Here is a 26,990-nt window from a genome sequence, read left to right on the forward strand (position 1 = left end):
GAAGATCCTGTCAGGAATGTTATTTCACTGGAAATATAGATAGAAGGTAACTCTCTCAGCCTGGGAAGGTCATAAGTATGCTCACAGAACGCAAACTAGGAATTCAGGTTGGTCTGAGAACAATAATATGTAGTTGATGAATTAAAATCACAAACCTATTCCTAAGAACGATTTTTCTGTGACATAGTTGTAAGCTTTTAGGAAACTTTGTCTCCCAACTTAGACCTATCACATATATACCTATATTTTGTATTCACGTTTGTCCCATGTTGTGACTTGTATTAATGTTGTTACCTTAGATAAATTCTGAAAAAAAGTGTTGATTAATCAAGAAGGATGAAAATTTTTTTAAGCTCGTTTTGACAGCTCAATATACACTGTTGATTAGTATTTCTCATGAGTGATTAATGAGATTCGAAGTAATCAGGAAGATAAGATCTTCTTTGTCACCCTGGTATCATATATTTCCTTTATAGTATGTAGATGGGAATTTCTTAATGTATTAATATTTAGCGTTGAAATGTGGACTGATAATAGTCAGAGAAAAGTCAGAGAAAGAATCAAAGGATGCTAGGTCTGAGGATAACCCTTAAAACATGGAAATTATTGCTTAGTAATAATAAGTAGTTACTGTTCTCTTTAAAATTTATGCAGTTGAATTCAGAGCTCTTGGTGGAACTGTGGTACAGTCAATCTTGTACAATGCTGTAATGAGCTGTGATAGCATCTCTACAAAGTTTCCCATATAGCTCTTGGAAAGAGTGAGGTTGGGATTGACAAGCAGGATCTTATTTGAAGTAAGACAGGTACTGCTGATTAGGTGGAATGATAATGTATGCCTCATTGTGTTCATTGCTATTTAAAAATAGAACAAACAATTATTGTCTTTTCAACCGGCTCCTTGTGTATTCATGAATCTATTCTTAATGAATGACATTGCAAGATAACACAAAAATAATCCTTATGGGAAAGGGTAACATCCCAATACCTATCTGAGTTTACTGAACCTGACCTTCCCACATTTTTTCTTACTGATCTTTTCTGTCTGTGAAATAACCTGCCCTATGACAGACAGGATATTTATAAATGGAAATAGTATGTAACAAAATCATTAAAAAAAGTAACTGAAGTCAAATTACAGGATGGATGACTCCTGAGAAGTGGGGTTCAGTCAGTAGCAGGTAATCATGTTACATGATCCGAATTAAGCTTTTGTCTTCCCTGTGCCTATTATTTTCCAGAAGCTTTCATCATGTAAGCTGCTTTAATTTATCTGAAGTCAGACTATGTCTATTTGTTACTATTGTAGCATGACCTTTTACCCTCAATATAACTTCCTCCTGATGTCTTTGGTAGAGAATTATATTCCTTCTCAATTTCTGTTCTCCCGGGTTTCAAAATATGTTTACTGTTGCCTTTTCATATAGGTGCTTTTTTTTTTTTTACTGTTTTTCTACTTTTCTGTTTGATTGACCACAATTGCTTACCATTAATTATATGAGGCCCTATAAACGTGTTCACATGTCTCTATCTCTACTAATCTTGGCAGAGTGATAGATTATCTCTTCTTCTGTGTGGTGCTGTTTAGAGCCTCGGGAGGTTTCCTCACAGAAATGTGTTAAGAGAGAGAGATTACAGAAAGCAAAATGCTGAATGTTGAAGGAGCACAGTTAAGAGTTAAACACAGACATCAAGAGGTGGAGCTTGCAACTGCTTCCAGTATCCCTGTTTATTAAAAAAACCCCAAAAAAACAACAAACCAAAAAAACTCCAAAAACCAAACCAGCTAAAAAATAAGTAAAGCATAGCAAAGAGAAGTAAAGCTTACTACTCTGCAAGCTATTCTTAAACTTTGGTGTGCCTGTCTGGCCTGTTGCTTGAGGTCATTTGCACTCAAATATACTCTCTGGGAAGCTGCACTAGGTATTTCCCTTTTTGCCCCTCCCCTTTCTTGTTCACTGAGTTCCTTTCACATACACAAAGTTAACCGAGCTTTCAAATCAGTTGTCCTTCAGCAAGATTTATACAGGGGCCACGTTATGGCGCAGATTGTTTTGCCAGGTCCGTGGGGGCACAAACAAACAGCTGTCCATTCCTGCCTTTATCTAGACCACTCGGTGGCAGACTCAAGTCCCATAATAACAGGCTTTTGGGATGCTGCCATCCGTTACTCTATCTATAGTCAGTGTCGCAGAAATAGCAGAGTCATTCCAAATTCTATTTGCTGTAGTCGAACTTAAGCCCCATGTCCTAGACCAGAGCCACTTTTCCTGGGCACTGTTTTGCAAATTAACAATCTCTGAAGTGAGAAGAGAGCTATGCTGCTAACAGTCTTTTCTTTATTTTTCTTCCTTGTCCCTCTTCTTACCCAACGTCCACAACACAGTTTTAGCCCAACATGCCATTTTGACCGCAGTCGTGGATTACTATGCGATGAATGCCCAGCTGGGTACGTGGGACCACGCTGTGAAAGGTAAGCAAGCACCCCATGCTTAACCATATGAAATCCAAAACAAAAGTATTGGTTGCATGAAGCTGTAATACCTTTTTGTTACTTCTCGTCTCCATCCCTGTGTTCTGAAACTCACTGAAGAAATTCTCATGCATCTTCCTCTGATAATGTGTCCATGCATTTAAGTCTTTCTAGTCTTTTTCATTACTTTGTGGTAAACTGCAAAGCTTCCAAGAAGCGTTGGCTAAGAAGAATCTTTTTTAATAAAAAATATTTTTCTAGCTTTTCTGTCACTCTTAAGATTTTTGTAATCATTTTGTCATTTGAATGTTTAGAGCTTCATGAATCAAGTATGCAATACATTTCTGATGCTTCCTTTTGAAAATTCAATAAGCAGCAAAACCACAGTTGTTCTAATAAGTTGTTTTGTTGATTTTAGTTATTAGTTTAAATTATTGACCTTTTTCTTGCTTTTTGCTTTTTGTTGGAGTCTGTATTTAGCAAGTAGAACAAACTAGACTTTAATGACAAAAAAGTTAATTCTTCTATGCCAAATACATAAAAAAGCTTAATATATATTTTGTACAATTATTACTACCTATACAAAAGACAAATAAAACCAAATAATGTCTAGCCTGTGTCTGACTATGACAAGTCTGAGTGACATTAGAGTACTTAGAGCAAAAGTTGTCTCCTCTTACATCCTGTTATTCTGAAAGGATCACAGGAGAATTTAAGTGAAATAGAAGGCTAGTGTAAGTGCTGGTGCTAAGCTGTTGGGACCGCTTTTCCATAGGAAGTAAGACTGCACAGACAGGGAATATCATCACTGTGTCTGCATGCCTTTCCGTCTCTTGGGATTTCACATGGAGGGAACAGCTTTCAAGAGGATTTAGTGTGCCAAGGGGCCTTTGCTGGTTGTTTGGATGAATCAGCAGTGGCTTCGTCTCCATGATCTCAGTCCCCTGTGACCCTTCAAATGACACCTTTTTAAGAGGGCCTGGGGAAGCCCGATAACTGTCTAACACCTAGCTAGACAGTCATGGGGCATGAAACCTTGCCACTTCTATTTCTTGGTAGGCTTTGCCATTTGACAATGACATCCAGGCTGGGATGAGGAAAAGTAGGAATGATTTTAGAGGAAGAGCCATCCAGGAAAGCAGGAACCTGATTGTAGGCTGTGAATCATGTTCTAGTCCTGTCTTTCCAATTTACGTTTACAACTACTTCCTTTTAAATCCCCTGTTGTGCTATATCTGTCCTAAAGTGAGAGTGCAGGCTGTCACCTGTTTCCACCCATCATCACTGAGTCTGCTCCTGCTGTGTGCTATTTCTGCCTGTCTTTTCCTGTCTGTCTTGGAAGCCATCACCTTCTTTCAGCTAGTGGGCTGTGAAGTTAATGATGGCAGGAATAAATCACATCAAGAGCACTTTCGTGGCAGTTTGTCAATGCAGGGTCATTGACAGCTTCCATTAGCAACAAGTGCTATTTCTGACTGTATCTGCAGTAGGACAGAATCTGAATAAGTGGCAGGCTTGGATTTTAGCCTGATTTCCTAAGGAAATGACGGTAATGTGGGGTGGGTTTTTTTGGTGTTTTTTTGTGCATATCTGTCTGCCTGCAAAGACGTTTGAACTTGTAGGTCGTTTTCAACCAAATTTGAGAGAAGACTAGGAGGTCTCAAAGATAATAATTGTTCCTGAAGTTTTTGTGAAAAGAAGTGGCTGAATAGAGGTTAATAAATCAGGATATGTCATAGTTAAGGGAGAGAATACTGTGTGAACTCACACCTGATTAAACAGTAGAGAATACATGAGAGAGAGAACAAGAGAGATTATTAAATGTTCTGCCCATAAGGAAACTTTCACAGGGCAAGGAAAAAGTGCTGCTATAGCCTGAGGGATTACTCCCTGCTGAATAACAACATCCTGCAGCAAATAATCAGCCCTTAGCCTTTTAACCATGAGATATAAATCCATTGGAAATCAGGCCATTAATTCCAATGCACATAGAACTGTTTGCTTTTATTTGTAACAACTTGCTTGGAAATGGCTGCTTCTGTCAGTAATAATGAACAGGAGAAAACATGTTGCCTTTTACTATTAATAGTGATTGTATAATTGCTAAAAGAGTTTACATGAAATTCGCTTTCATTTTAGCAACTGCAAAGTGACAAGTGATCAGAGCCACATGATTCATTAACTGAACAGTCCTAAATTATCACGATGTGCCAAGTATCATGAAGTGAGCAGTACTGTACTCATTTGGGCTCCAAAGTCATCCTCCACTCCCTAGGGAGATATGGTGTTTTAACATATATATATATATATATATATATATACACACACACACACACACACACACACACACACACGCATACACAGATATATATACCTATCTGAGTAATAAAACGTCAAAGAAATGTGCTACTTCTTTCACTTGAACTCTTCAGGAAAATGTTACCAAAATTGATAAATGTTCTGAGGGATCCAGCTCATAACATCATCAATGTAACTGTGGATTTAAACTATGTTGGGAGTTACCAGATAACTATAATCATAGGGAAAAACTAACTTCTCCATTTAATCCTTTTCCTTAGCAAATTATACTTATGTTTTTCCTTTGCTCACCAGTCAAAGGGTATGAAGTAGGACAGACAGACTCCTAATTCCACAGAAAGGCTGTATGAAAATGTCAAAAATCTGTCCCTTACCCCCAGCTCATTTACAGGATGATGATATGCATTTTCCAACTGCACAGCATTGATATAGACAAAAGCATACAGTTTTAGGGAAGAGAAGCAAAATGGCTGATAATCTAGCTTCTCCCATTTTACTCCATTTATCAGTACATTTATCAGTAGGGTTCCTCCTAGAAGGAGAGATGACAGGTCAGTGTAACTTAAGTGGGAGGAGAAGGATGGGTTGGGTCATGTCCTCCCCACTACCCCATTCTTCAGGTCTAGTGCAGAGTGACATCAGACATAGTCCCCTGTGAGTCTCTTGGGTTCAACACCCTGATATTTTCTAGCTAATACAATTCTTCCACTAGTGCCAGAAGAACAAGTCTGTATTGCAGTGCTGATGGGGAAAAAGGTCAAACGTTCAGAAGATTTGATACAACAAATGTGTTATGCAGGATTGTTTACAGCTTGCAAAGATAGGCATTCTGATGTTAGAAAATGTAAGACTTATAGCTGGTCATGAAACAATAACATCTATGTTGTGAACAAGAAGTTAGAAATCTTAAATCAAGTGCACAAGTTGTTTCTCAATTGTTTTTGCCCAATTTTGTGCACAGGTTGAATGTACATGAGGTTCAAAGAAATTGCCAAGATGATATTTGCCGATTTTAAAGTGTTTGGATTTGTAGCCTAAATTAGCTCTGCCTCAAGGAGCATTTTTTCCTAGTAAATATAAAGAAACATATAAAATACTACTTTCTTTGTGTCCATATGTGTATATATACACAACACCATCCAGGCTGCTATGGAAAAAATGAATTCCGTACGAGAGAGACTCAGTACACATACATATACATATCTTTATATAGTAGCTGTGTATTTGGCACCAATTTTGCCAAATAAAAACTATCAATCAAGGACAGACCTGATTTTGAGGGTAAAGGTACGCATAGAAAAAGAAAGAAAAATGACAACAATGTTTCTTCACTGCTTTTACTCCTATTTCTGTTGATTTTTTAATATCAAAGATGTTCTGTTGGACTTAGCAGTCATTTATTTAGATATGTCTTTTGTGTAATGAATAAATGTAATTTTCCATGCAACATATCTTATTGTGTTGGATTTTTTAATATGAACCTTGCCAAACATCTAATGGTTTTAATCTAAGAAGAATAGCTGAATTAGAAATGTCTTTAATGGAGTAATGATGAAATTAGTGAAAGTGGATTTTTTTTTTCCTGCAACTTCAGTTGAAGTAGAAGAAGTGGAAAAATTTACACATATGTACATTCACACAATTTCCTTTTAAGCTTAACTGGTTTAGCCACTACTTTCAGGATTATCCTGAACCTGGATTTGAGATTATGTATATGTCAAACATGACTATGTTATGGTAGTGGATGGTTGATAATTCACAAAAACAAATTAAACAAATGAGAACACAAAGAGTTTTCAAGGAAGGACATGATTAGTAGTGCTTTTCTCACAAATCCCTGGAGTATTTTTTCTGTGAACTGCTTGGTAAGTTTCTGTGAATGCTGTCAGATATAGAAGTAACACTAAATGAAAGTGAAAGAAGAAAATGAATACTCCTTAAGTCAAGTCAAATAGATTAGTAGTATCAAAAGATAGATAGATTTGTGACAAATACACCAGCACTAAAGGAGAAGCATCTCAGCAAAACGTGGATGAACTTCAGACATAATCTGATTAGGCCAAACAATATAACTGTATAAATTACTCATTTATTCTTTGACTTTTATAAAACATGGCTATTAATTATTGCATGTATTAAGAGACATTCCTGGCCTTTAACTGAGATATCACCAGTGGAAAAAAAAGTCAATCGTTTTGGTGAAAGCAAGCTAAAAAGAAGTCTTTTGTGGTTGCTGAGATACCTTCTCCTTGTATGGCAGATATCTTTTATTTTTTTAAGGTACAATACACAGCTACATCCATGACAAGTTCTGAAAATAAAATACCTGAATAATACTTATGATAAGATTTTGGGGTATTGCTATGAGGAAGAAATTATGAGTCAGCTATGCTAAAGGAGTAAAGCACGGTAGGTTAGATTGGGAAAATTTTATTCACTTTCTTGAGTACTTACATGCACACAAACCACTGGACACATTATAAGTATTATTCACCTATAGTCTTCATCGTATTTCTAGAGAATGGGGAAAATCCTCCATTGTGTAATATCTTACTAAAAAAAGCTGTTTTGTTAGATCCAAAAGTAGTTTCATCCATAGTGTCAGTTATCCATTTTCGTAGTCTTTACTAGTGATATTGAATAATAATGAATGTTTAGGTGTTTAAGCTTTGTTTAGGATCCCATTGGCAGCTTCATGAGATGTTCTGGATGCAAGCAAAAGGATTAACTTGATGGGCATGAAGGGACAAGAGTGAAAAGCACAATGGAGCTCTATATTCCCATATTATGATAGTATGCAAAATCCTTGCGTGACCATACCATCCAGTACCATTACAGAGCACAGAGGAGATTAGAATTGCATTAAGACTGACTTTAAACCAGTAGAAAACATTAATTCATACAATGTGTTTCATGTATTTTCTATTTTTTTTACACTAGTTGGAATTCATCTGAGATACACGTTAATAACTTCATTAGCTGGAACGAAGAAATTTTTCTTCTTTTTCTTCACTATCTACAAGTTGCTCTTACTGTGAAGTGTGAACAAATGTAATGGAAAGTCAAAGCAGACCAGAATATAAATAGGAAATAAGCTGTGAGATGGGTAGAAATTTGCTTTAAATACATACTCATATTGGGCCAGATTCACTAATCTTTTTACATGGCACTCAGGAAATTGCTAGTGGGCAAGGTGGAAAAGGTGGTATTTTTTAAACATCTCTGTTAAACTATGAAAAGTGTAGTACAGACTAACATAGTTCTTGTGATAATGAGCAATATTTTTGTTACCTGGTTATACACAGAGATTAGGAATCCTTTAATTAAACAAATCTGCAGTAGATCAGGGGAACACTTAAGTAGGGGGAGAATCTTTTTAGGTAAATAAAATTATTTCTCTATTACTTTCTAAACCTGTTTTCCTAAACAAAACAAGTTTTTAGGGTAGAGGGAAAAAAATCATCAAGCTTGCTGGTAAATGAATACAGAATATCTAGATATGATGTGCTGAAATACAAAGCCTGTCTAACATGGACCTGAATTCCTCTAGTGTGCCAATAGACAGATTTCTTGGTATGCTTTGTCTCGTCTTCAGTGCCAGTGACAAGATTTTTCTCCCACTGAAATCTAATTACTAGCAAACTGGCAGGATTTCAGCTGGTACTGTATCTACAGTCTTGTTAAAAAGGACGAGGAGGGAGAGAGAACAAAGACGCTTAAGTAATACTTGAAAGATCAAATTGTGTTTAGTGATTAATGAGGCAACAAAACTAAATACTGCTAATACAATGATTATTTAAGGGTGCTAACTGGCTATGTCTTTTACCTCAGGTGTGCAGAAGGCTATTTTGGACAACCCCTAATACCAGGGGGATCATGCCAGCCATGCCAGTGTAATAACAACCTTGACTTCTCCATTCCTGGCAGCTGTGACAGCTTGTCTGGTGCTTGCCTGATATGTAAGCCAGGTACAACAGGCCAACATTGTGAGAGGTGTGCTGATGGATATTTTGGCGATGCTCTTGATGCGAGGAACTGTCAACGTAAGTCATGAACCTTTCCTGCTTCTGACAGTATTGATCTATCCTATAACTCTTGTTTCTGAGAGGAAGACTCTGCCTCTGTATGAGTAGGAGGATGATACAGTGTACTTACACCTCTCATAATAACAACATTTTACTTGCAACTGCATCTGGAAAGGGAGGCTTCAAAATAAATAAAAAGTAGAACCTATTAAAAACTTCCTGCTGTAGTTGAAACAGTAATGAAGCAGATGGCAAAAAACTTGGGAGAGCAGAGCATTGCATGGATGGAAAAGGTTATACTAAATGTCATATGTCCAAAAATAAGTACAAATAAACAAAAATGATTCACTAAAACCACTAAGTCATGCAGGGAAATACCATTAAATAGAGAGATTGATAAGAGGGAGGTACTGAACTAACTAGAGGTGCTGGAAAGAGAGAGTGATATTTCAGTTACTGCAGCATCCAACTCTGGCAGCACTTGTGACCTTCCCAAGTACATGTCCTCAGGAAGAGTTAGAGGGCAAGATTCAACCATCTGCAAAGTACAATCTAAAATCTCCTGGCAAAATTTTTACGATGCTCTGGAGGAAGACACCTGTCACTTCTCAACTGAGTGGCAGCATGTTGTTTAAGTATTAGCCTCAGCTCATATTTCTCCATAGTGATTGTAAAAAAATCACTGGAGCAGATGGAGGATTTGGTAAGAACAGGAGTTTTTGCTTCCATAGGAGGCAGTGGCTGTCCGTCAGCCATTGCTGGCACTGCTAGCTATTAGGCAGAAAAATTGATTTTAACTTAAAAACATTCTTCACATGTCTTTTCACCTCATTCTGGGGAATGGAATACAGTAGGCTATAAACTGCCATGAAAGAGCAGTGCATTTTGTTTCACACTAACAAGGATTTAATCCTTTTGACTCATTGGAATAAACTGACCAACTCGATTGAATACAAAAGTATTATATCATGATAAAATTATGCAAGTAAAAGAGCTGAGCCATTATCTTACTGCTGTGTATGTAAGACCACTTCTACAGTATGTCATGAAGCATGAAATCCTAAGCCACGGGCATCCATTTTCAGGATTTGCTCTTGAAGTTTGTCAGTGAGATTACTAAGTTCTGTTGGACCAACTAAGACTTCATGGGAGCCAGCAAGATGCAGAACATCACTCAGCTATGGCTGGTAAATACTGATATCTGTAACCTCATAGATAACCATGAAGACATATACCGGTGTAAATGCTTTCTGTACCTATTTTGTACAATGATGGATAAAAGTTGGACAGTTACATATATTCTCCACATGATTTAACCATTCATGATGAATGATACCACCCTAACTTACATGACAAGTGTGTAATGTGATTTAAAAATGAGTGCCTTTCAAAAATCATAGCATCCAGTAGATTGTCACCAATCCTGAAGCATCGATAGGGCTGTTGCTTTGAACATTTTTACAGTAGTGGCAGCTGCATGAGAAAGAGATGCAATATGAGGAGAGTTCAGAAAACATATAATTAGGGGAAAAAGTAATAAAAATAAATACATATTTAATGTAGAATTAGAAGCTTTGCTTTTGTTGTTAGTATCACTGACAAGGAGAGCCCCCTAATGTATTCGTAGCCTTGTGCTCACAGTTACCTTATATTCATCTGTTCCCCATCTTTCAACTTTCTTTTTGCATATGATTTTTTATTTCCTTTGCAGACTTCTATGAAGTTTGCCCTGCGGCTACAATATCAGAGGGACTTTGCTTTTACTTTGTTGTTTTCAAATTCGTTCCTTATTAAAAAGCCAAATCCAAGAGTATTGCAAAGCATGAATTTTGCTTTCAAATTTTTGTTTAAAATGTTTCTTTCTCTTTCCCAGTACAGTGCTGTTGTTGTGTGCATTAACCATTTCAAAAGACAGTAAAACTTTATACCACCAGAGCATCTCTGAATTTCTTGGTGTATCTGTACAAAATCATAAATCTAAGAACAATGAGCAAATGTCCTAGGCTATTTGATTTGATTTTAGCAGTTTGGTTTTTGGCATGAAATAGTACAGTATGCTAAAGCAAGTACCTGGAGGTTATGCTGGTGGTAATAGAGCTAAATGACATGAGATGAATGAAAAAGTAAATATTCAGTGTGCCTATGTGCCAGTGCATAAGTATTACTGTTGGAGGAGAAGTGTGTAGGTTCATTATAAATACATGGTCATAAATATTTATATAATTCTAGGAAGAATGAAGAGTCTTGACCACTGTCATTCTGGGAGAAAGTAAGACAAAATTTTATGACAGACTGTATTGTATTATTGCAACCATTTGGAGGTTTGGACAATTTTTCCCAGTAGATGTGAAAGAATGGGAAGGCTTTAAGTGAGATAAATGCAATTTATCAGATTGAGTGACAGTTTATTGGATGAATAACCCTGACTTAACCTTTCTTCTGTATGTACATACTGCCACAGCCAAGAAAAACAAAGTCTTGACTTCCAAATTCTGCCTTACCTGCATTGCACTGAGTCATTAGTGGCTGAGTTAAGAACACATTGTATGCTATTTGTGGTAGCATATAATCTAAAAAGGACAAAGTCATCTGTTTATAAAATCATTGTAAATTTTCTTTTTGGTTCTTGTCGTGTTATATGCCCAATAAGCACATAACAAATAAGACTGACTTTGATTTTGAGGCCTGTGTGACTGGTCAAGTACTCTTAATTTTCATTGAGAATTGTGGTTTCTGAGTCTGAGCTTTTGCATCATCTTTCACTGCTGACCATTTTAATTAGAAAGGAACTCAGGACATATATATGTGATACTTATCACTGTGTACAGTTTGGAGTGTAGACAGTTCAAAAACAAATATTATGGTACAGATGAGGGCTGTATACAGGATGAAAGAGTAAATTATGGATTCAGTGTTGACAAATGAGAGTAAAAGGAAAAGAGAAACAATGTTAATTACAGCAGAAGTGGATTTAAGTGTTTACATTGTAAAAAATTATTGCAAAACAGAAAGATCAAAACCTCTGAAGTTCTTACCAGACTGATATGAGAGATCAACATTTTCATTATTTTTTTCAATAATCTAAGACACCTTTGCAAACATTTAGAAATAATGCCATGAACAGACTGGCAAGCCAGAAAGTTACTTTCATTTAAAAGAAGCAACTTTTGTGGAATACCTCAAAAATGGGGAGAAAAACAAAAAAAATTCTTTCTATTTATAATTGAAATTTGTAAATTAGCAAGTCCAATAAAGTAAGAAGGAAGCTTCTGTTTTGATAGATTACATATAGAAAAAATATAAGAGCTTTGTTTCAAACGGTACCTTGTGACATGCAAGTATATGACCACATGTCTTCACTATTGAGACTCTTGTTTCTTAAAATGAAATTGTCAGGTACAGAAAAAACTCCAACTCATGTAGTTGGGACACCACAGGAAGGCAAAATGTGGATTGGAGCACTGATTTACAGAGTGAATTGATAATCATTATAGAACTGGAGATTCATTCCCCTCTGGGGGTAAAAAAAAGAAGGATGTACAGGAACCAGCTCATACTGACAGATTGGATGATTGCACTCAAGTCTCTTTGACACCAATTGCATCCCTCTTCCCTAGCATGAATGCTAAAGGGATTTTTTTCCTAATCTCTGCATGCCGAAAGAATTGTGGTTAAAGAACATAAAAGAGGACAGAGAGCTTCCCCAAAATTTCTGTTCTCCTAAAATATAAGAATTTGGAAGTCGGAAGCATTGTTATTTTCCTGAAGAAAAAGCAATTCCTTTTCATTGCCATTTTAAATTCATAAGAGCGCATTGTAATGAGTTAGACTAGTCAGTTGGGTTACATTTCCTCTAGAAAGTGTGATAGTGTTGCTGAGAAAGAGATCCTGGAGAGTGGTCATAAAATCATAAAATGGTAGGGGTTGGAATGAACGTTTAGAGATCATCTAGTTCAACTCCTCTGCAAAAGCAGGTCACACAGGAACATGTCCAGGTTGGTCTTGAAGACCTCCAAAGAAGGAGACACCACAACCTCCTCAGACCACCTGTTCCATTGCTCTGTCACCCTCACAGTGAAATAGTTTTTTCTTATGGAACTTTTTGTGTTCCAGCTTCATCCCATTACCCCTTGTCCTGTTGCTAGATACAACAGAAAAAAGGGATGCCCCAACCTCCCGATATCCACCATTTATATATTTGTAAAGATTAATGAAATCCCCCCGCAGTCTCCTCTTCTCTAGACTAAACAGCCCCATTTCCAACAGCCCTTCCACATAAGGAAGATGCTCCAGTCCCCTGTGGCCCTGCACTGGACTCTCTCCAGATGTTCTCTGTCCCTCTTGAGCCGGGGAGCCTAAAACTGGATGCAGTACTCCAGATGAGGCCTCACCAGGGCAGATAATCCGTGGTCTTTTTCAGCTGTACTCCCAGGCACTGCCTATGAGGAGGAGCTCTTGGGGGGCTGAGGAGATACTATCCCCAAAGTGAGGCCCTGGAGGCAACCTCATTCTGATTCGTCAGCCTTCCAACGTTTCCTTCCTATGTTAAATACGTTAACATGGACTGGACTTCAGGGCAGTAGGGTTCTGTACCTTTCTATTTTTTTCTCAGTGCTGCCTCGCCCATTCCAAAATTTGAGGCACATCTTCAGTAATGTGCCTCTCAGACCTCCTGTTTTGATCTAAGAGGAGCATTAAAAGTTGTTTATGAACTTGAGGCAGTTATCACTGCTACAATTTGGAGCAGAATTCCACATTAATATGGGTAGGTTAATGTGTTTTGTCACCATATGAGAGTGATACCTTCCTGCTTTATTCAGTCCTGCCTTCCTGGATTTCTTAGGGTGGCAAAAGCTGTACTGTAAACATTTGTCTACTCAATTTAGCTTCAGGAACATTTAACAGCTCCTCTTCTTCCTCTGCAGCCTGTCACTGTCACATCAATGGCTCCTTCTCAGAGATCTGTGACTCTCGGACGGGCCAGTGCCAATGTAAAGTCAATGTGATCGGGCGCCGGTGTGACATCTGCAAGGTGACTGACAGGAAATGGTGTTCTCTTTTAGCTTTCTTCCCTGTTTGTTGTAATTACATAGAGTCTGGTTTTGCACAGTTTTTCTTTATTTATTTTTCACTTGAACATATATGGGTTGTTTTTATGTACTGAAAGGTAAAATGGTTATGTTTTAAAGATTTTCTAGAACAAAACGCAAAACGTTGCATTTGCATGCAATGAATGTATTTTTTAAGTCTCACTATACATATGAATGCAATTTTATATATGGTATGCACACTTCATATTCTGAATGTTTGATATAATTAGTTAAAATTACTGCAGCTAAGGGGGCTAACATCTCTATGAAGAAAGTTGCAAGATGTCTGATAGCATCTCATTTTCAAAAAGGAAAACCAGGATGCTAGTTTACCTCTGCTGTGAATGTTCTGCTTTTATTCTTTTCCTTAGGTTTTCTTGTATTGTCCAAATATCATATTCTTTTTTGGTGAAAGTGTCTGTTGCCTTGATGTTGTTTTGCTGTCCCATAAATCAATGCAAAAAAACAATGTTTCATAAAGTTGCACAGAGTTGTCTTCAGGCTACTAAGGAATACGTTGTAGCTGGCTGAATGTTTCTCTAGTTCAGCATGAGGACTTGTGGGATAGGCCTGTGTCCTCAGAACACCTCTGTGGTTGTGCAATTTAAAGCATATAAATAATTCTGCAGAAATTCACAGGATTGTTTTCACTCTTTAGAATTGCATAATTTCAGAAATGGGTTACTTATTTTCTCATATTCCTCAGTATTTATAGGAGTTTGCTTAGATTGCGTAACATGCACAGCAAATACCTCAAACTTGTTAATATAATATTGGAGGTTGATTGGAATCAGTCTTTGTTTACTACTGTCTCTATTCCTGTACTCTTTATGTGGTGTAGTTTCATTATCTCCACTTTCTAACAGCATTTCTTTTTCATTCTTAAAGCCCAGCTACTTCTGGGCCCCAGAAAAGCTGTTTTGTATACCCTGTGACTGCAGTGCTTTAGGATCCACGTCACTGCAATGTGATATGTCAGGAAGATGTATCTGCAAATCAGGATTCATGGGCAGACGCTGTGAAATCAGCAGACAGATGCCTAAATTGAAAGAAAATACACAAAGCAGTCAGCAGATCAGAGTTTCCCCTCGGAGATGGGGCATCAGCAGTGCCAGTGGGTGCCCACGGGGTGCTTACCGGCCTGCTACTCTGGTAATTAGAAACTGTGTGCATTGCATGGGCTGAAAACTCATATTTGCTTGTGTTTGGAGCTCTTGCAAGCTTTTGTTTTGTTTCTAATTTTAAATACACGTGCTACAATAAATGAAACTACTAAGAAACAGACTCAGAAGACAGACAGATTCTTAGAATACTTCCTTAGTCCTAGAGCTTCCCATAGTGCAAAAGACAATATAGAACAGTGATCAAATAGCAGTCCAAAAGCAACACCATCAACAGCAGCATGCACAAAGTGTATGGGTGAGGTATATGCATCAATGGAATCTTCTAACAATTCAAGAACCAAAAACTAACAGAGTTTGCAAGAAGAATTAGCCCCAGAGGCCAAGTGTTGAGATCTAATCTTAACATATCAAATATAACTGGCATTAAAAGTCCTCATTAGTGAATACAGCCTCAGTTATTTTTAACTGGGTGAAGTGTCCATTATTTGAATGTAATGTCCAAAATGACAGATGTGTTTATTGTTTAGCACACAGCAGCAAAGCACTTGTTTTCTAAAATGAGGTAACTACAGTGCAACTGCTTCTCACAGAGCAGTGTTTTTGGAGTGGTAGGGGTTTTTCCTCTGCAACTCAATATCCCCACACTTACTATGCCCTGTTTAAAAGTAGCTGACAGTGTTTTTCCTCCTTAGCCAGACTATGGGACACATGCCATGTTTGCTCATATGGACTAGCTTGAAGAACACGAGCTTTCACCTATTTAACACCTTATGTAACTCTATCACCCATGCAAATACTTGACATACAGAGACAGAATATAATACTATTTTCAGAAAGATCATTGTATTTCCACATTGTCACACAGGATCTTATCTCTTGTTCAGTAAATGTGATTCTTGGAATTTCTGTGAGTAAACAAGCTTCACTGAGGGGTTAATTTGAGGCTTTGTCTTTGAGGTTTACATGACTGAGCAAAATGTCTTTGTGCAGAGCTCATCACAGAATGCAACCCAGCATGGTAGTGATCTTTTCTTCCTTCACACAGCATGGAGTGCTAGTCTATCAGACTATTTCTGGCTTTCACCCTTATAAACAGAATTTATTAGATCCTATCAAACTTGCTGTTGAAGACTGAGATGCATGCTGTGCATTGGTTACTTAATTGCGTTAATCTGAGTGTCTGTCCTGAGATTTTTGCATATTCACATTTCTGTGTGTTTTTCCCTGCAGAAAAGAAATCTTTAGAGATCATCAATATATTTAATTGAACCTTGGAGTTTAATTATATGAGTTTGAGTATTTCTTTCTCTCAAATACACTGTGTTTTGTCATGCAGAAGTAGGTAATTGGCCAACCATTTGAGTTAGAATTTGGAAAAGAAAATTAGTGTGATTCTTTATGATATATATAATCAAGCATTTGCTTAGGAAAATATGATTCTTCAGGCCAAACTCTGACTGTAGATGTGGTCTGGTATTCTGATACCTATCAGCAGAGTTTCTATGGGAACATGTAACTTCCACATTTACCTCAGAGATCAGATTTCAGGACTTTTTCATGGAAAACTGATGAAATATCTAGGAATTCACCTACATGAGAGGTTAGACATTCCAGTATGGAACATATCCATGTAAAATGAAAGTCAGTGCAGCACAGCTGACTTGAAAAATCTGTACTGATGAAAATCTAACACCACATGCTTAAGTTACACAGCAGTAAAAGTAAATACTTTCTACTTTTTTCCATTTATGTTCATTAGCACTGATCTTTTTAGTATCTGATTTGTTACATTTTGTTTTCCTAGTGAAATCTCTGATACATTTTTCCTTTTAACTGTTGTAATATCAATTTAAGGTGAGACTGGTAATATGAATTGGATTTAAATATTCTTTGGAAATTATTGTACCTTAAAAAAAAGGGAGAAAAGCACTCTCATTTTAAGTCATTCTGGCTCAAGAGGTGGTGGAGAATTTGAGTATCAAGTACAGTTTACTCTTAGGAAACTCTGTTAGCTGGTGTAGTGAAACCCGTGTTTGGGTCTGTTGGCTCCGTATTGCAGTATACAAATGAGCGTGTCTTCCCTTCTTTACAAGTATACTTTTGCACTCCACTAGCAGAATTACATTCTTCTATTATTTTAGTTATTACTTCTAACTATTAATTATTAATTTATTAATATAGTTGATAATACACATTCCATTTCTTGTGAGAATTGTACTTATGGAAACACCACCTCATGGGAAAGGTGTTATATTGCAATATTCATTATAACATCAGGTAACATTTTGATATCTTTATTCTTTTTCAGGTTTGTAGGATATATAAGGTCCTTGCCCCAGTGTTTTATCGCTACAATTCAATCTGTTAAGAGTAGCATGTCAGGGATGAAGAGGAAATAACCGCTCCAGTCTCCATACACTCTCAGCTTTTCTTCTTTTCTCCTGGTAGTCATTCCATGTACTAACTGCTCTACCTCTCTCTGTGGCAGCCTGAAACATTTGGACTACAATCTGCAGGAGGATGTGTTCCCTGCAACTGCAACTCTTTTGGTTCCAAGTCCTTTGATTGCGATGGAGATGGACAGTGTTATTGCCAGCCTGGAGTGGCAGGAAAGAAGTGTGATCGCTGCGCTCATGGATTTTACAACTTTGAAGAAGGAGGCTGCACTCGTATGTAAATTCTTTAAAACCAATTGCAGACTTGTTTATTACTAAGATTCTAGTTTTGCTGGGTTTGGATTGCCTAACAAATTTTCCTGACAAGTAGGTGTTTTCATAGACAGTCTTGTAAACTGGTCATTTGGGAAGGATGGTAATTGACAAGACCAAAAGATTCAAGTATTTCCTGGTATTTTAAGGTCAGTTTATGGCTAATCTACCACATTTAGAAGGAACAGGAATGTCCTTTTCTCCGGGAAATTTCTGCCAAAATTTGGTTATGGTGAGAGTATCACAGAAGGCTGATAAGTGCTTGCCATGTCAGCTTGAAAGGATGTGAATGGAAAAAAAGAAAAAAAAAATCACTTTGCTTCTAATTTTATCCCAATTTTTTTCACTGTCCTTATATGATTGAACTTTTAAAATTAAATTTCTATACAGTAATATTTAGAATCTTTCTCACCTGTATATTTTTTGTGTACAAGATCTTCAGATAAAATTATTTCCTGTGTCTCTTGAGTAAATAGATGAAAAGTAGACTTTTCCAGATGGTGAAACTCTGACATCATGCATAAACATATCCAGCCACTTCTTTACCTTTGTATTTGTCCTTTTCACTGTCAGATCAAATGATGAAATGAATGCTTCCTGTCCTTGAGGCAGTACAGGCTGCTACATAGAAAAGAACCTAATTGATAGGTCCCTTCACCGGGAAATAGTTATCTCTGCTAATAGAACTGTATTTTTTAAATCTCTTAGACTCACTTAGATGTGGTCACAGGAGACATGGATGGCTGTCTAGTGTGGCCTAACATGCTGGCATGCCAGAAGGCGATGGCTCCACAGCATTCTTTGCTGATGGCAGAGTGCTATAAAGCCACAAGTACTGCTGCTATTATTCTTCAAACATAAACCATATTCTCTCATGAAGCATAAATCACCATATCTGCTATCCTATCCTTCCTCCCTTCCCATCCAGAATGGCAGCAGAAACAGCACACCTGACTCTGCCTTTTTTTGCTCCTTTTTTTTATGGAAAGAACACTGAGGCCTCAAGACCCACATCTGCGCAGCAGGCTGGATTACAGATCATATTTTAAAACATTACTTTATGGTATTGCCTCCCATGGGAAGGAAGGGCTCAGAAAAAGTTTACTGACTTGCAAAGTGTGGGCACCTTGGAAAAGGGAAAGATTGGTTCATAGGCTCGCAGATGAGCTAGCCTGAAATTAAATGCAAATGGTAACTGCAGTACTAAAGTCTTTAGCATATAAATAGAGGGGGAAAAATACTATAGTTTATCTTCATGATTAGCTTCCTATTGTAAAATTTCACAGTTTAAAAGCACACTACTATTGTGAAATACTACAAAATGTTGTTAATCTCATACAGTTGGGGAAGGAAAATGAGAGAGCAATTAACAAGATTTCACATTAAAGTTTTAACTGCTCTCTAGGCAAACTTGAAATGTCAGGGTTTATGGAACAGTGATGAAACAGGAAAGTAGTGTAAATCCAAACAATATTTTAAATAGAATTGTGTCTGCCTGTGGTCATCAAACATTTTAAATAACCTGAACAGCTACAGATGTTCAGAACACTCAGACTTTTAAGAGTTCCCAAGTTAATGCAACTGATGGAGAGGAATTCTGTTTTCAGAAGGTTTGGTTTTTTTCTCCTTTTTAGTACAGTTTTTCTGTATTCCTTCAAATGACAAAAAAAAAAAAAAAAAAAAGAAAAAGAAAGAAAATATTATGAATCACTGAGAAAATCACAAATTTAATAGAAGTATATGAAATTGGGCTAGGAAGAAAGTGCACAAAAGTGAATACCACAGTGACAGTTAAGTATTGAATAAAATATTGGACCTGTTTTATATAGCATTTATCAAAAGGGAATATAATTTGATTTTTTTTCTTTTTGCAATAAGAAAGCCTTTAAAAACCCCTGAAGCATCATCTGTTAGCATTGACATTGTAGCAGCAAAGATACAGAAGAGGTTTCTATGTCACTATTACTTTCAACAAATGTGTTGTACTTTTACTATGTTCTTTTTAATAATGATAAAAGTAGGAATGCAAAAGAATACTGGTATATTGCCTTTTGAACCAATTTTGTGTAAGAACTGGAAGCCCATAGAAGAGCTGTCGTATCCAAAAGTCTCAATCTCCCTATGAGAGATGTATTCTGAAACATCTTCAAGCCAAAGTGCATCAAGAGATTTTATGTAGCATGCAAAACATCTTGTTCCTGGCATGATGGAGGCAAAAATTACATGCAAATTCTTTGCATTAGTTACCTTATTTTGAAAGCATTGATGAGGGTAAAAGAAAGGTCACTTCTTATCTGAACTATAGATACGAGTTCTGTCTTTGTACATCTCTCATATTCCAGTTTTACTCCAAAGTATTTTTTTACAGTAAAGGCAATGAACATAAACACAGCCTTCAGAAATGAACATTATGTTACACTGCATTATAAACACCCCAAGGAAAAAAATTATCGCTCAAAGTCATAGTCTGCTTATGATGCTTTTGCTTTGACTAATGCTGATGGTGGATATGAAAATAAACATGAACCAGTTCTGCTTTTCAAGCAATTAGGTGTCTTATGCCCCATAACTAGTTATCACTTTACATACTTTTCATCTGCATTTGCCACTGAGGAGTTTGCTGAATAATGCTTTAAGAGAAAGACCATTTTTGTAACCATTTTCAAAACTAACATATTTTTAAGGGAATATAATCTGCAAAGAATGCCAGTTTCCTGTGAAGAGGCATATTGTTGATGTCTTCCCAAGGCAGAATACATGTAATCTGGAAAAAAGGAGTACAATGGGAAAAACAAACTGAAACACCTCTTTTGGTCTTTAGGGCAAATCTGTTTAAAGCAGCAGCAGAAATTTCAAGTGGTTAGCTCAGATTGGTGAAGGAGATGAAGTCCACTGCAGGTTCCCCTCATAGAGGGCTCAGAGCCAGTCAGATAGCTTCTTGCACAAGACTGCGTGGGCTCAGAAACTGCAGCAGTACTTCTGCAGCTATGGCATGAGTACACCATCTCAGAAGTCTCTGCACTTCTGCAGTCAGTGCCTTTATTTTTCTGTGCTCATTGTAGTTATTTCAATCTCAGTTGGCCTGCATTGCATCATTCCTGGTTTTGGTTTCTCTGAGCTTACCCTACCTTTCCTGCCCCACTATATCCTCATATCACTGAGAGCTCACTGTATGAAAAAGGCTTTGGGGGAATTATCCTAACACTGTTATGGCCTGCTCTCCTGATGTCACATAATGAGGTAACTTGTTTGTTTTTTTTTTTCCTCTCGGTTTCCCATGAAGCCTGTCAGTGTTCACATTTTGGTAATAACTGTGATCCCATCAGTGGCCGCTGTATCTGCCCTCCCAATACTGTTGGAGATATGTGTGACAAATGTGCACCAAATTACTGGGGCCATGACATTGTCAGTGGCTGCAAGGTGAGTGGATCTGTATTTTCTCTCTGTGTGTTACCTCTTTCATGGGAGGTAAACAAAGTAATTTGTAAGTGGAAGACAATTTTACATTTGCAAATCATGATTTGTCTCTAAATTGTAAGTTTTGTTGTCAGACTGTGGTTGGCAATCTGTTACTGATCACTGCAGACCCTCTGTCTCAAGTATGCAGCCTGTAACACTGAACACCCTTTTTATACTGCTGTCAACACTGAGTTAGCATCCTCCTTAAGCATGGTTTCTTCTCTTACAGCTGTGTTTAACATGATTGAGGAGACTACAGCAGTATTGTACAATGTACATAGCCATGTAGTTGGTAGTAATTGACAGTGCCTTTGCAGAACAAATGTACCTGGGCCCTCATTGTGATACCACTGGGAATTTGTACTTGAGAGGGGTTTCAACTTGAGCATAAAAGACGATGAAGAGGGAAGAAACAGCCACCTTAATTGTAAAATGCACTTTCTTCCTATGTTGCTTAAGGGGTGATACACCTCCTCATTAGTGTTAAAATCCTTCTCATTCCAATGTGTGACAGAGTTGAGAAAAAATCTGAAGAAGAAATAGGAAAACAATGATGAGGCCGTGAAAGCTGTTGTTAATGTCCTACTCTTGAGTTAAGGGAAGCAGCATTTGATTAAGTTTGGTAACTGGTGACAGTGAATATTGTGCAAGTTCAAATGCCATCCCCGCTCTGCTGTCCTCATAGACAAAGAGGGATTCAAACTACTGATACAATTAATCCATAAAACTATATCTTGTCTGAACGTGGTCATACACCGTTAATGCTCTTTCTTAAAAGACTGTCGTGTAGCTCAGGCTACAAACTAATTACCAGGAATTATTTCTTTTTTATATGTATGGGAAACTTCTCTTATGAAACCTTTGCTGTGCTGATGTGATATAAACTCGTGGCTTCTGAAACCAGCCTAATGAAGTTGAAGACCTCTGTTTGAGCTTTGAAGTATATTCTCTGACTGTCTTTTATGTGAGCACATTACTATGACAGTTCCATGACACCATCTAAATTAATAATGATCTATTGGCCCACATCTCTGTGTTGCAGCTAATTTCTGCAAAGTGAAATGTGAATCTCCTGCTCTCGCTCTTTGTAGAAGATTGCCAGGGCTGTCGTAATTCAGGGCCTTACAGAGCATTGTGTAAAACTGTTTGCTTGCAAAACAAACATTAGCATCTGATTGTAATTTAGGTTTTGATATTGCATACCAAGCCATTTCAGTGTATGGTGAAAAATTTGCTTTCTGAGCTTTATGTTCAAATGTATCTTGTAGAATAAGGTTCTTACTGTCAGAAGGTTTTATTTCTTAGGTAGTAATCTAGCAGCCTAACATTTAACCACTAGTTGAATAGTTTCTCTGGCATTCAGCAAAGACTGAATTTGAATGTTTCCTGTATATATAACCTTCTTTATAACTAGTCTTTTCAGATCAGAAGAAAGATGCCATGAGTATTTGTGTAATAAACAGTTTTGCTTAGAAATGGAATCCACATGTTTCTCCTCTCATTTTATGCTTTGTGTCCTTAATTTTAGCGAGTCTATCCTTGTCAGTTACTGTGGTAACCTGTACTACTGGCACCGAGTTTGCTTCGGCAAACTGAACTTCTCCGTATGAGATTCTGGTCACACAGAATGGAGAATCATTGCAAATGTCCTATGCTAACTTATCAGTACAGTCACATTAAGAGTACTGAGGGATTCTTCTGTTCTTTGGAAGCCTGCAGCTTTCTGTGCTACTTATTTCTGTATTTAATATCTAGAACTCTTGGCAAATCACCTAAGTCTATCCTTCCCTGCCTGTGCAAGTCTCATTCTGTGAGTGTTTACTTTGCTGTACACCACTTGACTAAATCTCTGTCCCTTACCATGTAAACTGTCATCCAAGAGTCCTTTTTGTACAAAGATGATACCTGCCTGATACATGAGTAATAAACATTGAACTATATTCCACTGGGACCACTGCCTTTGAGCAGTTTGTTCTAGCAAAGTGATCTGAACATGCTCTGCAGAAGATTTTACATAGAAAGCATATTTTAGAGAGCACGTATAATTTTAAAGTTCATTTTGTCCAGAAAGTATCCCAGTGTCCTGACCCTTTTAGATTTAGTTGATTTCACTGCTTAACTTATCAGTGATAAGTAATATGTATTCAAAAACAAACCTGTGTTGTAAATATAATTGCTTGACTCTTGTTGAATAAAGATAAATAGCCTTAAAATTCAGATATGTTGCCTTCAGATATTTAAATTCACTGCTGTACTGCATTTATAGCTACTTGGGAGAAGTGAGTTGCTTTTTGTTGGAGTGGTTTTGGTTTTATTCAGAAGCATAATTGCAATTTTTAACTTGTTTCTCTCCTTTTTAGCCTTGTGACTGCAGCCTTATTGGAGCCCTAAGTTCTCAATGTGACTTAAATACAGGCTGTTGCTTCTGCCGCCCCGAATTCTCTGGGGACAAATGCACTGAGTGCAGGCTGGGTTACTGGAATTATCCCCAATGTCTTGCTTGTCAGTGCTTTCTGGCAGGGACTGATCCACAGAGTTGTGATACAGAGTTGGGGAAGTGCTCATGTATTGACCATACTGGCCAATGCAGCTGCAAGGTAAGACAATGAAAGTTGTAAGCTGATTTTATAGCTACTGAGAAGTTTAATCCAAAATTTGTTGACATTTTCACTCACTGTTCCAACAATACATGCAGACAAATCTCGTTGGTTTTCAAAGTGCATTCGCTAACTACTGTGGGAGGAACCTAACATAAAGAAAGGCATAAATGCTTGTCAGCTGGATTTTCACACACTAACCCTTGCTAGGATAGGATCCTCTAAGGCTGCCTTCTGTTTGTATTTCCTCCTGTTCCCACGGAACCATTGGCCATTTAACCTCATTCAATACAATTTTTGTTCTTACTTGGCAAATTAAAAGCAAACATATCATAATAACAGTATATCACGACTCTAGTTCTATATAGTATATTGACTTAGAGGGAGTCAATGTTTATCATTTTATGAGTAGAATTCACTGCAGTAGTATCTGTTCTTCTGAGTAGACTGTAGCTGGTTCAGGATCATTAAAGCAAAGATTTTAAAAGCAAAGCATCATCACCCACAGCATTCTTATTTGGAAGAACATGCACACTTGGAAAAACACATGGAAAAACAGCACACTTAGGTGATTTGAAAATTGGCTACATTGCCGCTCTTAAAGGGCAATAATCAGTGGTTTGACATACAGTTGGTAGCCAGCAAGCAGAGTATCCCAGAGCCAATACCTTCCTCAGTGACACAGATGACAGAATGCACCATCAGCAGATTTGAGAATATTGTTGATTGGGAGGAGGTAGAGGTTGAATATGCTCAACAATAAACTGCAGTCAAGAGGGTCCTTGAAAAGCTTGATGGTTGAGAAAACAGAAAGGTCATGAACTGAAGTGGAATAATCTCAAGTATCAATACCGTTGGGGAAGAAAGAGACTGAGTGGTAATCCTGTTGAAAAGCACATATGGGCTTTGGGGAATGGCAAACTGAGTATATGCCAACCATGTACTCAAATTGTAAATAAGGCTAACTGCCTGCTGAGCTGGATGCATTGATCATACTGGCAAATGCAGCTACAAAGCAGAACATTATGAAGAGCAGGAGTAGCAGAGGAAAGTCTTTATCCCCATCTACTCAGTACTCGTAAGACTGCACTTAGAAATGTGATCTAATTTTAGGACCTTATTCAAGAGTGTAGTTGAGAAACTGGAGAAGATTCAGTGAAGGCCTACAAAGAGACTTAGAGCAAATGATCTGTAAGGATATACTAAGACAGCTGGGCTCTTTTAGTCTGAAAAGACATATAGAGACTAAGAGAAAATGCAATTGCAGCATACAGCCGCTTCGCAGAGTAGTTAATAGAGCCAAGTGTCTTCTGATAGCAGCAAAAGGTGTCACAAAGGACAACAGAGGCAAATGGCAGCTTGAGAATTTTGGATTGGACATTAGGAAATAAATCACTAGCAGGGTGATGCAGCACTGGAACAGATTATCCAGAAAGGTTCTGAAATCTCAAGGTTCTGAATTTTTAAGACTTGTCTAGAAAGAGGAATGGGTAATCTGATCTACTATTGGTGATAGTCCTGTTTAAAGGAGGATGATTTTTAAAATGACCTCTAGAGATTCCTTCTACAATTTTGATTCATTCATATTCTATAGGGATTGCATTGACACAAAAAGCTAGTAAAATGAAAGGATGAATTTAAAAGATCGAATTGCCAGATCATTCTTTTCTTAAATATGCACCAGTCACTTAATTAGGAGTTCAAAGGATAGACTCAATTGAGGAACTGTAGAACAAATTAGACTGGTAGTGACCTATAGAAGTCATTTAGTCCTGCACCTTATTTGAAAGATGTTGCTGAAGTACTTCCAAGGGTATAGATTTCATAACCGATTCGTGCAAACTGCTTGACCACATTCCCATTTTTCTAGTGTATTTGGATGGAAAACATCATGTTTTGTTTCACAAGTACTGATTCATTTGATGATGAGAGCAGAAGAAAACTGAATCTGTTGATTACATGGACCATCTTAGTAAAACTCAAGGTCATTGGTCTGTTCTATGTCGTCCTCTGAAATGGAAAAATAGAAATGTCTCAATTCTTTCAGCCTCTCCTCATATATGATGTGCTCCAACCCTTCTAACCATCTTGATGCCACTTTTCTGGATTATGTCCAGCATGTCAATGTCTTTCTTGTACCTCTTGTAAGCACTAAGGAGAAAGAATGGGAGTCTATGGCATTTTTAAATAGAAATATTTCTTTGTTGATTCTTTGAAGGCTAATATAGTTACTTTTATGTTTTCTGAGTGCAAATTAACGGTATCTATTTAGCTGATGATTAATGATAAGAAATTACAACTGACGTGAAGCAAAATGCAAAGTAAGTAGAATTCACAATTTGTGACAGAAAATGTACAAATACTGAATTAGATCATCAGATTTTTTTTTTTCAAATTTAAATCTAAGGTTGAATTTAAATCTAGGGTTGCTTAACCTTTTTTGTAACATTTTTGAGAGAGTTATATTTTGAAGAAGCTAGATTTTTTTAGAAAATGGTAATAATTCCCATTTAAACCTGCTGTTATAGCTACAGAAGTGAGCTTTCAAACACTCAGGAGCTCCTTTGTTAGTCATGACAAAAAGCAGCAAAATCTAACCCAAATACAGTGCAGGCACATTTCCTGATGGAGTTACGTGTGGAAATGAGGGTTAAAAATGGTAAATTCTCAGAAATAATGTTGGTTTCCTGAATAAGCTTTGGGGACTTAAATCTGATTTTCAGATTGACTTCTTCACATTACTCCCAAGGGGGGGAAAAAAAATGAAGGGTGGGGGGTGGTTGGTAGACAGGAGGGAAGGCCAACCAGTGCTTTCATATTGGAGACTTTTTTAAAAATACCTTGATCTCAGTATGAAAATGGCCCTATCTGACATAGCTTTTTATTTGGACTAATTGAAAAATTGAAAATAAAAGCACTGAAATTACAACAGTGAAACATTTCAGCCTTGTTAATACTGTTCAGTGATGTGGAAAACAATCATAAAGTACAGAAAGCTTTTCTCAACAATTTTTTCATTAAAATGCATTTCTTAGCAAGAACATTTAGTGCTGTACCTTATGCATTCTATCTTTGTCAAAGCTAATTCCTATTAAACAAAAGGCTTGATTAATTCTGGACATATTTTTTCTTTTCTTATCAATCATTTATTGAGCATGTCATTCCCAAAGTGCCATTTGATTTTTCTGTGCTTAC

The 26,990-nt window shown here is 37.2% G+C and overlaps 1 protein-coding gene across 1 annotated transcript in view; it reads left to right on the forward strand.

Moving 5' to 3' along the window:
• Nucleotides 1-26,990, forward strand: part of LAMA2 (laminin subunit alpha 2) — a 361,557-nt gene that overhangs the window by 209,923 nt on the left and 124,644 nt on the right. Inside the window, exons 18-23 of the mRNA XM_061990653.1 lie at nucleotides 2,387-2,473; nucleotides 8,624-8,835; nucleotides 13,743-13,849; nucleotides 17,520-17,700; nucleotides 21,023-21,159; nucleotides 23,559-23,795. Of these exons, the coding sequence (XP_061846637.1) occupies nucleotides 2,387-2,473; nucleotides 8,624-8,835; nucleotides 13,743-13,849; nucleotides 17,520-17,700; nucleotides 21,023-21,159; nucleotides 23,559-23,795 (961 nt within the window). The remainder of the gene's footprint in view (nucleotides 1-2,386; nucleotides 2,474-8,623; nucleotides 8,836-13,742; nucleotides 13,850-17,519; nucleotides 17,701-21,022; nucleotides 21,160-23,558; nucleotides 23,796-26,990) is intronic.

This window comes from Colius striatus, chromosome 2, assembly GCF_028858725.1.
Source record: "Colius striatus isolate bColStr4 chromosome 2, bColStr4.1.hap1, whole genome shotgun sequence".
NCBI lineage: Eukaryota > Metazoa > Chordata > Aves > Coliiformes > Coliidae > Colius > Colius striatus.